Source organism: Pygoscelis adeliae, unplaced genomic scaffold, assembly GCF_000699105.1.
Source record: "Pygoscelis adeliae isolate BGI_AS28 unplaced genomic scaffold, ASM69910v1 Scaffold4, whole genome shotgun sequence".
Classification (NCBI taxonomy): Eukaryota; Metazoa; Chordata; class Aves; order Sphenisciformes; family Spheniscidae; genus Pygoscelis; species Pygoscelis adeliae.
In genome coordinates this window covers 99,537-114,138 of record NW_008824986.1, presented here as the reverse complement: position 1 = coordinate 114,138, position 14,602 = coordinate 99,537, and the positions used below count along the sequence as shown (strand labels likewise).

Sequence of the window (14,602 nt, the reverse complement as noted above, 5' to 3'; positions counted from 1 at the left end):
TAGAGATGCTTTAAGTTTCAGAAATTAGTACTTTCAGCACATTGATGTTACTCTGGAATACTGCAACAAGCAGTACTTAACACAGTCCTATTAAAAAAAAATTATCACTAAAAAACCACCCTCATTCAGTTCCGTACGTAAATCTAGACTTCCAGCATCCTTATTCAATTAATTACAATTATGTAGCGCATCCAAGTTAGTCAGCAGTGCCTGCAGCGGTATTACTTTTTGTCTACTGGACAGAATGAAACAGGGAAGAAATCCAACACACACTAATCCTCAGTTCTACACACTCAGCCAACTGCTATAACAACTTCCTTGCTTTCACGCCACATACAAACTCTTGACATTGTTTTGTTATGGTTCGTTTCATACATTTGAAAACAGTCTACTCCACTTTACCATTTTGAGACCCTCCCCACGGCACAGCATTTCGTACTTCCTTCTCTCAGGCAGGTAATCCTTTTTCTTAACCTCAGTTTCCTTCTCCATCTGGTCTTCTGAATCCGTACTGGACTTATTTGCTTCTTTTTCTTTAGCCATGATATATTCAAAATATTTCATGTTCCCATTTGCTCTTTGATGTTCAGGATCTATTGACAAAGAAACAGACAAGCATCACTGGCGAGTTTCCAACTTGTGAAGAAGTCTCCAGAAGAGGCTATTTACAAAAAGAAAAAGAAAACAGATGCACACTACTGCTTCTCAAATAGAAATTAGAAACATCTACTCTGGTTTGAGAGCATTCACAGGACAGCTAAAACTCCGAGCTAAGCTGGAAGCGATGCTAGCCTGCAGCATGCACATATCCTTACTCATCTGCAAGAAAACACACAATGAGCTTTCAGAGCTAAAAGCTCAACTCATTCACAGTTAAGAAACTGCCTACTGTGAGACCAGGATCCTCAGTAGGCACAGGGGTCCAAGCACTAAGAAAAAGCATTTGGCCATTCCAGCCAATCTCACCAGACAGGGAGAGACAAGGGAATGGGACAGGGAGAGAGCTGGGACAGCATGACTTGCTTTAAACCTAAACACTTCCCTGATAGGAATTAAGATTTCTGATGACAAAGCTTTTAACAATGACTAAACTTACAGAATTTGCTTCAGTTCATTAATACATGGTTCTCACTAGCTTTTGCTGTATCAGGTTTAGTTCTGAACTTCCCATGGCATCCTTTACACAGTCCATCAGTGGAAAATTACAGAAGCATAAATACTCTTTATATTTCATAAAAGCAGACCAAATCTTAGCTTGCTGTATTGCATTCTATATCCCTTATTTTTCCAAGTTTTTCATCTCAAGTATGCTTGATTTGCTTTTAAATAATTTGCAGAGATTTTGCTATCACCAATTTAGTTTCAATTTCATTAATTTTGTTCTTGCCTGTACCTAAGGGGAAGTAATCTCAACACAGGAAAGAAACATATAGTAAAAGAACCAAATTTCAGACAGTAATGACTAAGATGGGTAAGTGGTTAGAAGCCAACAGTGACAGGAGGCAGAAAATACTTCAACAGAATGTAGCAATCCTTAATGACGACACTTTATGATGTGGTAGTTTAGACTATAATTGTCCCTCTAAAAATACGGTAGCAAAATATGATTTATAGTAATACAAGTCTTATTTTACTGAAAACTACACAGCAAGATGTTAATGGTAGTATCAGTAATAATCCATTTTAAAAACCCATACACAAGTCAGAATACAGGTAAGACCGAACTCCTCAGTACAAATCCATAGCTAGCACCTGCTTGAACACAGAGCTAGATCGCGGTGAGCTGCAGATCTCTCTTTCACATACCCAGCTCCAGAAGGCGTTTGGTGAGCATCATGGCTTTGCCCAGGTCCCCCTGCTGATACACAGCATAACTCAGGTAGTCCAGAATATAGACTTTATCTGCAGAAGACACTTCTCCCTCATCCAACTGTTTCAGAGCTTGTTCCATCCAGAGCTCGGTGTGGTAGTAGTCGGCTTCAGTGTAGGCAATCTTTCCCAGCTCAAAGCAATCTTCAGCTGTTAAAAAGGATTTGTGCTTCACACCTGTATTTAAAACAAACCAAACCAAACAGTATTTACACAGAATTCCAGATCAGTCTTCAGAGTAACATTCAGTTATTTCTTATTCTTCACAGCACAGTTTATTTCTTTTCTTCAGCATCTCTCTTCTGTGGTGGTTATTTGTTGAAGACTCAGTTTAAGTATCTAAAGCCCGTAAATCCTTGGCAGAACACATAAGCAGTTAGATGCAGTTTTCCATTGCCAGAATACCAGCAACTAGCTAAACGTCTTTACCATTAGTGGAAAAAACTAAAATAAACCTTCCTTCATCAAAACCTCAAACAGTTCGAGCAAGAGCAATAGTAAGCCAAATACAAAGTTTCAGAAATCTGTTTTCAAAGACATTGCAGCATTATTGCTTTCAAAACGTTACTGAAGCACATCTTGTTAGTGACAACTTAGTGGGGGAAGAAAAAGGAAAACATCAGTCAGTAAATTCCCAGCTGCTCAAGATTTTTGAAGTCAGTCATTTTTAGAAACATTTGAAGAGACCTCTGAAAGATTAAAGCACTAGTAAGCAAATTACAGATTCCTATTTTTGCCACTGTAAATTAAGGCCCAATGAAAAACCAAATTTAATCTTGTAAAAAGGAAACAGGGCCTGCCAGTTTTACAGCAAAAATTACATTCCTGATTACATCTTAATAAATCCAGAATTTCTAATAGCAGCTCCCACAGCTGCGTTCAAACAGGGGAATTCTTCTGTTGAAGACATGCCTTAAAGAGATTAAATAGCTGAAGAGACAATCCATGTAATGCAGTATCCCACAGAACAGCTTTGTTTCTGCTCACTAATTAAACACCTTGTGGTCCATCCTGTGATGGCCAATGATTTCAGTTTTCTGAGCCTGAAGCTTCAAACTCTAAAATAACACAAAGATTAGGGAATCGGGTGCAGTGGTGGTGGAGTGCTCTCACAGAGAGCGCACTGGAATGCTCTGGAATGAGTAACAGGTTGCAGGGCTATAGCCTGGTACATTTAGAAGCAACATAACATCCACACGTGAAAAGGCAACTCTTAAAAGGGTGCTTAAGACAGCAATCATCAAATAGGGTTGATTGTTAATATAAAGAAACAGCACGGCCTGTAATGCAGGAAAGAGAATTAATAAGCAATCTGATAGTAGTTAAGACTCTGATCAAAACTTGGTGACCTGGCCAAACAGAAATTCCCTGGGAAGGAAGACAAGGAGCACAAACAAGTGACCACATGGGATGTTCCTCTCTGGAGCTCTGAAGAGACCAGCCTATTCTCTTTTATACTCTAGAACTTGGAGGTTCTGCACTTACACTTCATTACACACAGTCTGGACAGCTTATTGCTTCAAAAGAAGCAATACACTACAGTTCACCCAAAGCACTCTGTCTTGTGTTTTTGTGCTGTTTTAAGAAAACAGTAATGAACTGCTCATTGTATTAGAATGAATCTGTAGGTCTTTGAGACAGTCTTGAACTAAACCCAAAAGCAAGGTTATACATCATAACATATAAAGCCAATTACCCCTCATTTTATTAGGCATCTGACCACAATGAGTGCTTGCAAAAACACAGATGGATTGTACAGAGTTGATTTTTTGCCAGTTGGCACAGTACTATTTTCAAACAGATGAAACAAGGAAAACTCAGCAGAGAAAGAGTCTTCTAACAAGAAAGAAGTGTGTCTTCTCCTGCATATAAACCTAGTGAAGATTACCTCAGGTAATGCCACATAAACTCAAGTCTGTGTATGTGCTCTGTCTTTTGTTTTGCAGTTTATACACTCCATGAAGTTTAAGCTCAAAGAAACTTCAGTCACTCCCAATCTGAAAGTCACTCCCATCATATCCATGAGAGGGAAAGGGATAATAAATGATAGAACTGTTTTGTTAAAATGCATTGCATTGTGCAATAAAACTAGGTATCTGCCAGTGCATAACTACTTCAACACAAGGAAAATCCTCACCCAGGCAAGATTTTATTGCTATTGATTTTTTATTTAAAACTATTAATACTAAATTATCTTACCATAACTAGAAGAAAGATGCAGACTTCAACAACTAAAAAGAAATTTTCAAGTTCTAGCACAAGCTGAAAACGAGCATGTGAGTAGAGTGAGGAGAATGATAGGACAAAGGAGAGTCTCAATTCAGACAGAAACTTGCCTTCTGTGCAGTGCGTTTTATCCACATGCACTTGGGCAGTGTGCTGGCAGAAGAAAGCCCACCAGGCAGGGAAGTCAAGTGGATGTAGTTTCCAACAGAACCACCACAGCAACAGACCCGACAGTATGCCAGAGTGGGTCAGCTCTTCCTGCGTTCCTCTTCACCAGCACAGCCTGAAGCAACAGGTTCCTTTCTCTCAAGGTGTGGCAAAATTAAAACTGACACCTACATCAACCTATATTTAACAACCCACATCACGCCACTTTTCATAAATTCTTAGCTAGCTCAAATGTTTTCCTATTGTTACCTTCACGCTACGCAGTTAAACAAGATAGAACAGAGTCAAATGATTTGTAATCAGGACATTTAGTAAAAGTTCACAGTGTCTTCTCAAAATAACATCAATGACTCTTACCTGGAAGATTCCCCCTTGAGAGGGTGTCCGTGTCCAAATTATACGTGTCTTGAAGCCGTAAGAGGGCTTTTGCTGCACCAGTCTGATCTTCATCATTTGGGAAAAACTGCCGCTGGATAGTCATGTTGGAGATAAAGCCTGGGAAAGACAGTGAAACACTTGGCCTTCTTTGTCCCAAGAATTCTGTAAACTCTATGCATGAAATTACTACCTACTCTGGGGAAAGCTAACATTTCAGGAAAGGCCATTAGTAAGTCAGGAAGAGCTATTAGCCCTGCAGAGCACAAACACCCTAAGTTCGTTTCTAAAGGACAGGAGTACCCCTTCGGTTTCACGCAGAAGCTATTTTTGTCCTAACAGGTTTAAAAAAAAAAAAAAGTTACATACAACAAAAAGGCCACCCCCACATGGAGAATATTACAGATAATATATTGGGAGTTTTTGCAACCATTCCACTCAATCTGCCTTCCAAAAGGCTTTTCATTTAGTAATGTGGAATCTACAAATAATTTAGAAGAGGAAAAAAACAAACAGTGCTAAGAATAGCAGTGTAAAGATGAAGGCTGGTCAATAAAAAGATGAAAAACAAAAATGCTGATGTCTAACTGCAAACAGCTTTTGACGAGACTTTAGGCAACTAAGCAGCCACTACGAACCTAACTGCTTTCTGTGGACTTGGGCATTAACTTATTTACATAGAAACTTGAGAAACACACAAAGTTAAAATGGTTTCTCAAGATCCATCTTCCCACAACTCTGAATTGGACTCAAGGTGCATGTTGAAAAGTTAGCATTTCGATTTTTTTTTTTTTTTTGTGAAAAGAAAGCCAAAGGAACAATCAAAAAGAAAAACTTGGGGGCTTGGGGGCTTTTGAAAGAAGCATCAGGGTGACACTTATGGAACAGAAGACAAGCAGGTTCTATAAAGTAAAAAAAATATTCTCTCTAGGTCATTCCCTGGTCATTAGAGTCACATGTAATCATCTCCCCTGTTATGAAAGGTTCCTACTCCTCTCTGGTGAAAACACACACAATCACTGCTATTGCTGTTACTTGAGGGGGCCCTCCTGTAGAGCTAGTGCATTATCCTCTCTTCGGTGGGAGAATTGACGCTATTCTTCCCCTTCTGCTTCTGCACAGTCAAAAGGCTGGTGGGCTGTTCACACCAATGAGGGAAACAGGACTCCAGAAAGCCAGGAGGGCAGCCAAAGAGGGCAGAACCAGCATCCTGGTACCCGCAGCCACCAAAAGGAATGGCATCAATGAAGTCTGACATGAGGACCTCAGTTTGAACAAACTGACAGCCACTCTGGCATTTTCAGAAAAGTAATTTTTCTACTCAGCAAACTCTGTTGTCCCAAGATCCAGAAGCACAACAAGCTTTACAGTGTTAACGAAGGACAGTGCCAATATCATGTTTCTTAAGTTCATCTACTATCCACCAGTAGAAAACTAAGCAGCATGACCAAAACCAGACAAAGCGTATTATTCAACACTCAGCTGCAAAACCATCCAAAAAATAATGAACTGGCCAAATTTGTGATTTTTGCCACACTCTAGTAGTCCTTTTTAACTGTTCAGACCTGATAACATTATTAGTTTACGGAAAGGTGTTCCTGCTTTAAAAGAATACCGTATCCTTTCACTCTTGTGCATCCTTTCTTTTACTACACTATGCTTCCCCCAGTATTTTCCTTTTTGCTGATGATTTTCTTAAAACAAAACAGTCCACTTCCTCCCCACCGTTTCAGAAGAAGGGCTTAAGATGCACCGGTCCAGATTTCTGGCTGGCAGGTGCAGAGCCTTTTCAGTTGGCATATTCAGTCCCTCACAGCAGCAACAGGGAAGCTGAATGTGCTGAATCCTTATCAGAGACTACCCTGGGTCTTTTTTGAAAGCTCCACTTTTTTATCATTTCTTACTAAAAACCTACACCTGGTATTAGCTAGTTGTTGAGACAGATTCTCACAGGTCAAATATAATCATCCCAGCTTCCTTACTGCTAAGTGTCTTTCACAGTCAACTATTTTATGTCCTGTTCCCTACTGAAGAGCTTCTACTCTTGCTGAAGAAGAGAGGCAGCGAAGTGTTTACTACACTAATTCAGATCAGTTCCACAAACGCTCAGTCTCTGCCAACATTCAGGTTTTGAACCATCGCACCTTAACAACTCTGGGCATATCGGCAGCAACAACACTTGACCATACTCAAAGACAGCCCCACGTCTCGCACTCAGAAGAGTTTCGTCCCCTTTTTTCTGTTCAACAGTCATCACTCTTAGAGATGACATTTCCTAAAATACTAGTTTCCAAGAAGTGGGAGCGTGCATGAAGCGAGCCCTGATTCCTTGCAAAATTTAAAGCATCCAAGGAGATTATTCAGTTTAAACATCGCAGATTTCCTAAATTTTTGTAAAGCTCAAATTATAGCACACTGACAGCAAAATGGCAGGTCTTCTAGGATTGTTTTTTATGAAGGCACCTCAAAAGCAGACTTACAAATCTAATTCAAACCATGACATGTGAAAGACATAGTCAAGTAAATGCAATTAAAATGTGATCCCTGTTCTTACTACAGGCACACTTACCATCTGACATGTCCTTCAGAACCAGGCTCTCCAGCTCACCCCACTCTGTGTTAAGCCGTTTCATCAACTTGAATGCATTTACAGGATGTCCCAAAAACCCCTCTGGGTCTTTCGTAGCAGTATCTGTCAGCTGATCCAATTTCTCTGCCCATCTATAGTGAAAACATACATTCATTAAAGTCTCTTGTAAAAGTCTGCCAATGCACTGTAAAACTGATTTCAAGTTACTCAACAGTCTTTGCTAATAAAAAACCCAATACAAATTGCAAGCTTTTACATTATCTACATACAAAGCTCTCCCAGAAGGAACAAAAGGGGCTTTTTTCTTTTTTTTGCTTTTTTCTTTTAATCTTCCTCAGCTGTAGTCTAAATCTTGTGCTGCTTTTGTGGTCTTTGTTGGAACACTGCTGAACGAACTCCTTCCTACAAATACCAAATGCAGTATGCCAGCAGTTCGATTATGAGTTTTCATGCAGGACTAATCAAAAACAAAGCTTTACCCACATTTTTGATCTTTTATTTTTAAATGCTCTTTTTTCTAAAGTTTACAATAAGGTAGTTCAAATACAGATCACTTGTCTCAAATTATTTTACATTTAGACACAAACTCTTAAATCTACGATAAGCCCCTTGGCCTCCCACCACAGAACTGCCTTCTATACTGTAAGCTTGTATTAAGAAACACGTAGCTCTCACACTCCCAGATGAGGAGCCCAGATCAATGTTCTGGTGCTACAGTTCTGATTCCACAAACCTCTCTAACACTATCAGTGACATAAGCCATTCACAACTCCAACGCACTCTGAAACAAGCACACCTTTCAACAACTACTGCTGTTCATCTCTTGTTTTAATGGAAACATCCAGGGAGTCTATTCCAGTCTCAAGTCAGCAAGCACATCAGTCATGCTGTAAGTACCAGTGCTATGCTACTATATGTCTGCAAAACCACCAAACTTCCCTTCTCTATCCAAAACAATGCAGATCTAAAACATGAAGACATGTAACCACGCCCTGAAAACAGGATAAATTAACATTAAAAAAAGCCACACCCCACAGAGAATACCAAACATCAACACCAATATAAAGCAAATACAAAATCCGTAACCTGGAGGGAACTCTGTACACGAGCCGGCATTCAGCTTGTTCCAGAATTTGGCATGCCTGAATTAAGTTCGCCTGCTTTATCCGAGACAGGTAGATGTTTACAACTGTTAAAGGTGCCACTGTTTGCATTCACTCTTCCCACACCGTCTTTAGTTGTTTTCCTACGCTCTGACAGCCCCTGTCTGGGTTCTTTCCAGCGGCAACGTGAGCGAAGGGGTTCCCTCCAAGCTGGAGCGCTCAAAGTGCTCCCGTGTGCCAACTCCGTCTTCTAGCAAGCCGAAGACTGAAGAAACCAATTTCAACAAACCGTGCATTCGCATTGCACATAGTCAAATCCATCGTACGTTTCCCACTGCATGACTATCAAACTTAATGAGTAGCTGAAAGTCACTGCAACTGTGAGCCACAACCACAAGGCCAGGATTTCTTTCAAGTAGTTTCTGTTTCATAAAAGCTTCCACCACAAGCCACCCACAAGGTGTGAGCCATCCTCTGCATTTCAGTGAATTACCAACTCTCGCTGAGTTTAAGTCAACACAAGCTACCAATATCCTTCAGCCAAAGTACAGAGCCCAACAAACTCAAACGATGCTGACATTTTTTCCAGGTTCTTCTATCTCTCTGTGACAGTTATTTTAACTTTTCTGACCTGACAGTGAGCACCTCCAATATAATAAAAACAGAGCTGCAATGCTTATATGATAAGCTGTATTTACACACTTTTGGATGTCCAATCGGCATGTTCCCATCTTAATTTGTTGCTGTAAAGAATATACTTATTCCAAACCTATGAGCAATTCCAACTCTGTGTTTTAAGTGATAAAAATAAATGCAGTCTGACAGAAGTATCTTTCTTTCTGGATGGTAGAATGTAATACACAAAGGCTAAAATAAAATTCATGCATCTATCTAAAACTGTTTAAACATCCTCATGACAGATTTATACACATTTCTGAAAGCCAGGAAACCATCCTGTTCAGCAATACAAAATTTTTATTTCTAGGTGTGATAAAATCTGACATATTGGGCTCTGGTCCTCACACCTATAGAGCCGAGCAACATAGTAATGGCAATGGTCAGGTCTCTTGTTATTTTTAAAAGCAGTAAAGAAGGTTTACTTTGCTTTATTTTACTTTTAAATCTAAATATAGCATGTAGAAAGAGACTCTGCTCTTGTAATGGGTTATTACTATTCATTGGTTAGCCACTCATGAGCAATATGGCCACACCAACACTTTTTAGAGCTTTTACATCTAGCGTATCATTGCAGTCCTTGTAACATTCATTTGGAGACTTCTTGGGTTTTAGTTTCCGCTAAGCAGATTGTCATTCAAAGAACTACATCCCCTTAGGAATTACGTGCAAGCAGAACTCCTGAAGTGAAGGTATCGTACAGAAAGTGGGTTGATTAGATTTCATCATTAGAAAGCTGCATAAAACAACCAATGGCTCGGAGATAATAACTTAGGACAAAAACCCGGCAAAAACTGCTAGTTTAAGCTTTGCCTCAGAGGAAAAATTCCACAAATTTAATCAGCCTTGGGAAGCACTGTTTACATAAGGGTGGACTCAAATTATTAACTATTAGCATTATGAAGCAAGCTACTTACTTTTTGATCTGCTCCAGCTTGCTTTCTTCTGCCTTGATGTAATCTTTCAGTGACACCACCAGGTCTTTTTCTGTATTAATTAAGTCTGTCATATGACCTAGAAAACAAATGAGTTTAGTTAGACAAGGAGAAACAAAAAAAATGAGAACTGAGAATTAGAGGCGTTCTTCCGCTCTTCTACTTTCTTCCCCAAAGTCCTTCTGCATTTGCTTAAATAATCCTGAAGGAGTATTTGAGTAAGGCTTCTTGCCTTTTATTTTTTTTTGATGGAGAAAATCTCATGTTGGACCAAGCTTGTTGCCATGGAAGTTAACGTAATATCACATATTTATTATTAGAACTAATTTAGGATTCATTTGGAAAAGGAAGTAGATTGCAACAGAGTAATCTTTCATCCAGGCATATATAATGTAGAGCAAATAAAGACAAAGCTACAGAAATATACAAAGACTTAATGTTTGATATACAACACTAATCCAGCATTTTATTTTTAAGATTACTTGAATGACTTCAATGGGTCTCCTAACAGACTCTGTTATTAATTAATAATTGCTTCATTTCCTGCAAGGAGGCAGCTGAACTGGTTCATCATGAAGTGACACAGTCCACATCTTCAGCTGTGTCACAGGCCATCAGAACCCAAAAAGAGTACGCTGACATACTGGTATCATCATGTACCCTCAGCAGCTGTTTTCCTTGCTTCTACATACGTGCAACAGTCCACACCAAAATTTTGTTTAAAAGTCAATACCTGTAAGAATACATAATGAATACAAAGCCTAGCCTGGGTCATTAGACTAATTGGACTGACTTAACTCAAAGCATGTTTCTCCCAAAAGAAAGAAGTCAATAAGGTCATAAGAACTTGTAAGTGCATTTAGTTCTGCGTTGTGCCATTGACACAACATTGAAGAATCAGTTTTGAGAGCCGTCAAGAAATTCTTTCAGCTATGCAGCATATACATCAAAGCATGTCTCACCAATGGAAGTGAAGAAGTCCGTATGGGCGTAAGAAAAAGGCAGCAGAAATCCAAGGACTACGGTATACCAAATCTTATTGAATGCCATAGTTCAATAGCTGTCACCTCACCACGTACCTATGAAAGAAACATAAAGTAGGTAAAACATCCCTATTCACCAAAGAGTTGAATCTACCTTCAAAAGAGACAGCTTATTCTTTTGGGGCTGCCACTAGATCTTGAGGAAGGAGAATCTTGACAAGCTTGAGCAGCTCTCACAGAGGACTGATGCCCTTCTGCAGACTTTCTTATACTTTTGTCTTGTGTGGTAAGAGAAGAAAGAATAGCTTGGAGACAGGGTCTTCACAAGCACTCTTCATCTTTTTGACATCTAAGACACACGGCAGATAGAGCTGCTTCACAAAAAGTACCAAAAAACCCAAGACCAAAGACTGAAAAAACCCATAATGCCAAGTTAAAATACATATTACAAGTTCATACACCCAATAAAAAAAAATGTTTCCTTTGATCAGTCAAAAAGATGCCAGTGGAACAGGTCTAAATGAAAAAAAACCTATACAACCAGTCCACAGAGTAAGTTACTTGCATGCTCCTGCTCTTCAGCTGCCACCATCATGAAGCCAGCCTCCATACCTGATACAAAAGGTTTCTCTGTCAGCTGGTTCATAGTTAGTCCCTGGATAAGGCCATAGCAGGCTTACAGGCAGCGCTTTCTCCCACAAACAGCTGCCAAGCTCTCAACCTTTCAAGATCCTGAATCCTTTTAACAGACTAGGATTTCCTTGCTACTGCAATACTTTAAAAGTAATTATGCTGTCTTGGAAATCACAAGATTTACTTTTTTCCCAAACATGAAAACTTAAACTCTCATGTATTCTATCTGCTCAGAAAAATTAAAACAACCGCATATACTAACAGAAACTGTTTTACAACTCTTCCAATGGCAAGGCAACTAATGAAGAAAAAAAAAAAGGAAAAAAAAAAGAAACATCACAAAGCAAGTCCAGCTACAAAGTGGCTTAACCTGTTTAGGGAAGAAAGCAATACGCTTTTGATCGAGTTGACAGTATTGGTAGTGAACAACATAAAACCAGGTGTGCCATTCACACAAGGCATAAACAAAATCAGGAAAGCACAGAAGTCACACCCAAAGAAAAAAATCATCCCACCCAGAAGTATTAACAGGAAACATTCCTTTGACTCCAGAGTGCAGGATCTCTTCTCATATTGCACCTGAAGGGTCAGGAAGCAGGTCCCTCCTTTCCTTTCCACCTCTAGCGCTACAGAAAGAGCGGTACTCAAGTTTACATTTAATGACTCTGTGGACAGAGTCAGCTTGCCTCTTGGACAGGACAAGCACAGTTTCACTGGTATGAACAGGAACAACAGGAAACTCGTATGAGCCTAGAAAAGCAGCACAAGCTCCAACTCTTGTAAATCATCTGAAATCTGCATGACCAAAATTGAAGGGCTGAAACATTCTGACACATTCACCGGCAGAAAGTAAGTTGTAAAGTAAAAATTTGGACAGGGAAGCCTGGAGTCCTGCTTTTTCCCCAGTCAAGTCAGGCGCCTCAGTCTCACCAATGCTCTAAACTAGCCCTGCGGTCCACACCAGCATTCCTCACATCCTCCTCGCTTGCTCATCCCCTCCACAGGCAGCCAGGCAACAAGTTAAATCAGACTATTTCAAACATAACTAACAAAAAAAATCCCCCCCAAACGCTCATTTTACCCTGATTCAGTTCTGACACAGTTCACTATATAACATTCATGCCAGTACAAGAGGGCAATTCGGAGGCAGGAACTGGCAGCCAAAGACAGCAAAGGTAGGCAAGATTGCTGTTTCTGGTAGCAGCACAGGTTTAATCCATTTGCGAAACTCCAGCCCTAAACACAATGAACAAATATACAACCCTCCAGCCAGCCTGTAACTCTTACCTAGTTTTCAGCATAAACCAGGGATCGTGGCAACATCTATACAGCTGTACCTCCCTCTTCTGTGACTAATGTCAGTCTCATTAAACAAGAGCTCCAATGGAGTAATTGCTGTAAATTAATGGGTCACACCTGGAAACAAGTTTTCTTGCCAGCAAATTTCACTCTTTACTTAAAAGAAGCTGTATCCACATGCTCAAGGACACTGATATATACCTGCACTCCTATTAAAAACACTGCTCAATTCATATTTTGCTCTGCAGAAAGCCAAGTGCCTCTTGCTCATTCAGCACTCAAGCTAATACATCTGTGAATCAATTACAAAGGACAAACAGTTCTACTACACGATAAATATTTGCTAATATTATCAGTACTCAGAATTCATTGAGCTATTTGTTTACTGCACTCGGTGAAACACAAGGAAAGCATCAGAAAGTTTACTTTTTACTATTATCAATATGGAACTTTTCTAAAACACAAACAAAACAAAAAACCCCACCAAAAAGGTGATGAAAACTATGTCTCCTCTCCACCTACGGCTCTTGGTGACAGTCTTCCACCTTGTATGACAGAAAGATGCCTTAAAGCCTGTTTGAGTAGCACGCGTTGGACAGTTTTTCCTCTTCTCTACCTTACATTCTGCTCCAATACTGGGCTGACTCTGAACGCAGTTGCAACCCTATTCCCTCCTCATAACCTTCACAGGCATACAGCAGAGTGAGTGAGTGGCAATGGTCACAAATTGCAACAAGGGAAGTTCTAAGTAGGTACAAAGAAAAAGTTTCTCACAGTGACAGCAGTTAGGCGCTAGAAGAGGTTGCCCAGAGAAACTGGATTTCCCATTCTTGGAAGAATTTCAAAATTAAACAGGACAAGCCCACGTGCAGCCTAACCTAACCTCCAAGCTCACCCAGCTTCAAACAGGAGATTAGGCTAGATGACGTCCAGAGATCACTTCCAACTTAATTTTTCTTTCCTTTCACAGTCTCCAGATTTTCTCTCGTTTGCAAGGACTCAGACTCCCATAATAGCTTTCAGCCACCCAAGATCATTTCCCTCCCAGACAGAATTCAGAGAGTTGGAAACAGAGCCCAAGGCAGCGGCCAGCCATGCTTTCACTGCCCTAACAGCAGTTGCTAAGTAGCACAGCTTTTAAAACTACTGCAGAAGGATCAGCTACAGGTTCCCAAATCAAAGAAAATAAATCTCAGTTAAGATAGATGCTGGAAATCTCTTAGACACACAAGCTGCCAAATAAGTAGGCTTAATTTCTTCCTGTCAGTGACATGAAGTAAAACAAGATGAAAATCCTCTCTACATTATTCCTGTCAGTCTGACTCTCCTCCTCAGCCACATCCTTCAGGCAAACACAAAGATAGCAATTGAGCATCTCCGAGAGGAGGGAATCCACTACCCACATACAGAAGTGGGAGTCCAGCTGACAGCTTTAACAGAGGAGCTTTCCGACTTTCTGTAAGAAGTACATTTGCTAAGTTTTTAAACAGTAAAACATGGCACAGAAAAAAAAAAATGAATGGGAAAAATAGCAAAGAACAAACAAACATGAAGATACAAGTAAAATGAAGCAGCAATTAGATGAATGATACTGCCAGGCTCAGCACAGGATCCCCCGAACAGTAGGGATACACAACAAATGCCATTTCAAATTATGAAACTTAGAGGCGGGTTTTTTGAGGACTTTTAAAGAGTTCAGCTCTACTACACAAGTAGAAACAACCTGCAAGAGTCATAGGACAGCGG

At 40.0% G+C, this 14,602-nt stretch overlaps 1 protein-coding gene across 4 annotated transcripts in view; it reads right to left on the bottom strand.

Annotated features, from left to right (window-relative positions):
- Nucleotides 1-11,016, bottom strand: part of P4HA1 (prolyl 4-hydroxylase, alpha polypeptide I) — a 29,178-nt gene extending 18,162 nt beyond the window's left edge. For all 4 annotated transcript variants that reach the window (XM_009325779.1, XM_009325780.1, XM_009325777.1 and 1 more), the window contains exons 1-6: nt 10,904-11,016; nt 9,924-10,020; nt 7,208-7,359; nt 4,621-4,758; nt 1,807-2,046; nt 403-593 (exon numbers count right to left, since the gene is read on the bottom strand). In XM_009325779.1, the coding sequence (XP_009324054.1) occupies nt 403-593; nt 1,807-2,046; nt 4,621-4,758; nt 7,208-7,359; nt 9,924-10,020; nt 10,904-10,991 (906 nt within the window). In that variant the 5' untranslated portion in view covers nt 10,992-11,016. The remainder of the gene's footprint in view (nt 1-402; nt 594-1,806; nt 2,047-4,620; nt 4,759-7,207; nt 7,360-9,923; nt 10,021-10,903) is intronic.
- Nucleotides 11,017-14,602: the final 3,586 nt, after the last annotated feature.